A 1,019-nucleotide genomic window follows, 5' to 3' on the forward strand; every position below is an offset into this window, starting at 1 on the left:
TTGCTGCTGCTGCTGCTGCTGCTTTTGTTGTTGCTGATGCAGCTGTTGTTGCTGCTGCTGCAGGTGCTGGCACTGTCCTCGTTGCTGCTGCTGCTGCTGTAAACAGCGACTGCTGCTCCCTGCAGCAACTGCTGCTGGCGGCATGTCGGTGCAGCAGCAGCAGCAGCAGCAGCAGCAGCAGCAGGAGGGGCAGATCAGCGACTGTTGCTGCCGCTGCAGCAGCAGCTGCAGCAGCAGCAGCTGCAGCAGCAGCAAAGGGCCCCTTCTGTCTCCCAATGCAGCTTCAATACTAAAAAGAGGGCCATCAAAGAGGAGACAAAGACAGCAGCAGAAGACACGGAGACACCGCAGCAGCAGCAGCAGCAGCAGCAGCAGCAGCAGCAGAACAGCAGCAGCAGCAACAGCAGCAGCACAGAGACTGAAGAGGAGCAGCTAGAAAGGAGGGTGCCAGCAGACAAGGATTATGGCTCCTTAGATCACCGCTGGGGGTTACTGCTGCTGCTGCTGCTGCTGCTGCTGCAGCTGCTGCTGCTGCTGCTGCTGCTGTTGCTGCTAGGGAAGCAGCTAAGGTTGGGGTGTATGTACACCTCAGTCTTGGCGCTGCAGCAGAGACAGCTGGGGGGATATGAGAGGAGACAGCAGGGAGAAGCCTCGGGAGTCTGCTGCTGCTGCTGCTGCTGCTGCTGCTGCTGCTGCTGCTGCTGCTGCTGTGGCTACCTAGTACTTAGAGGAGGAGAGGCTGCGGTTAGGCCGCTGCAGCAGAGACAGGCGAAATATAACAAAACAAAAAAAACAGCAATTTGCTGCTGCTGCTGCTGCTGCTGCTGCTGCTGCTGGGCCCTCAGGCAACACCACAACCCCACCAGGCAGCAGCAGCAGCAGCAGCAGCAGCAGCAGCAGCGGCGGTGGCGGGTGTTGCTACGCGAGCAGCAGCAGCGTGTCTATGCAGTAACAATATAATATATTTTGTTTTTTTTGTTTATATAAATAAAATTATTATTATTTATATTAATATAAAT

General features: G+C 55.6%; 1 protein-coding gene across 1 annotated transcript in view; it reads left to right on the forward strand.

The window, feature by feature from the left end:
• EMH_0082520 (uncharacterized protein) overlaps positions 1-960 on the forward strand; it is a gene marked incomplete at both ends in the record, with an annotated part of 2,515 nt that extends 1,555 nt beyond the window's left edge. Inside the window, 2 exons of the mRNA XM_013500547.1 lie at positions 126-569; positions 846-960. Coding sequence (XP_013356001.1) covers positions 126-569; positions 846-960 — 559 coding nt within the window. The remainder of the gene's footprint in view (positions 1-125; positions 570-845) is intronic.
• Between the last annotated feature and the right edge of the window lie 59 nt (positions 961-1,019).

The sequence above is a fragment of the Eimeria mitis genome, genomic scaffold (genome assembly GCF_000499745.2).
Source record: "Eimeria mitis Houghton genomic scaffold, Emh_scaff5524, whole genome shotgun sequence".
NCBI lineage: Eukaryota > Apicomplexa > Conoidasida > Eucoccidiorida > Eimeriidae > Eimeria > Eimeria mitis.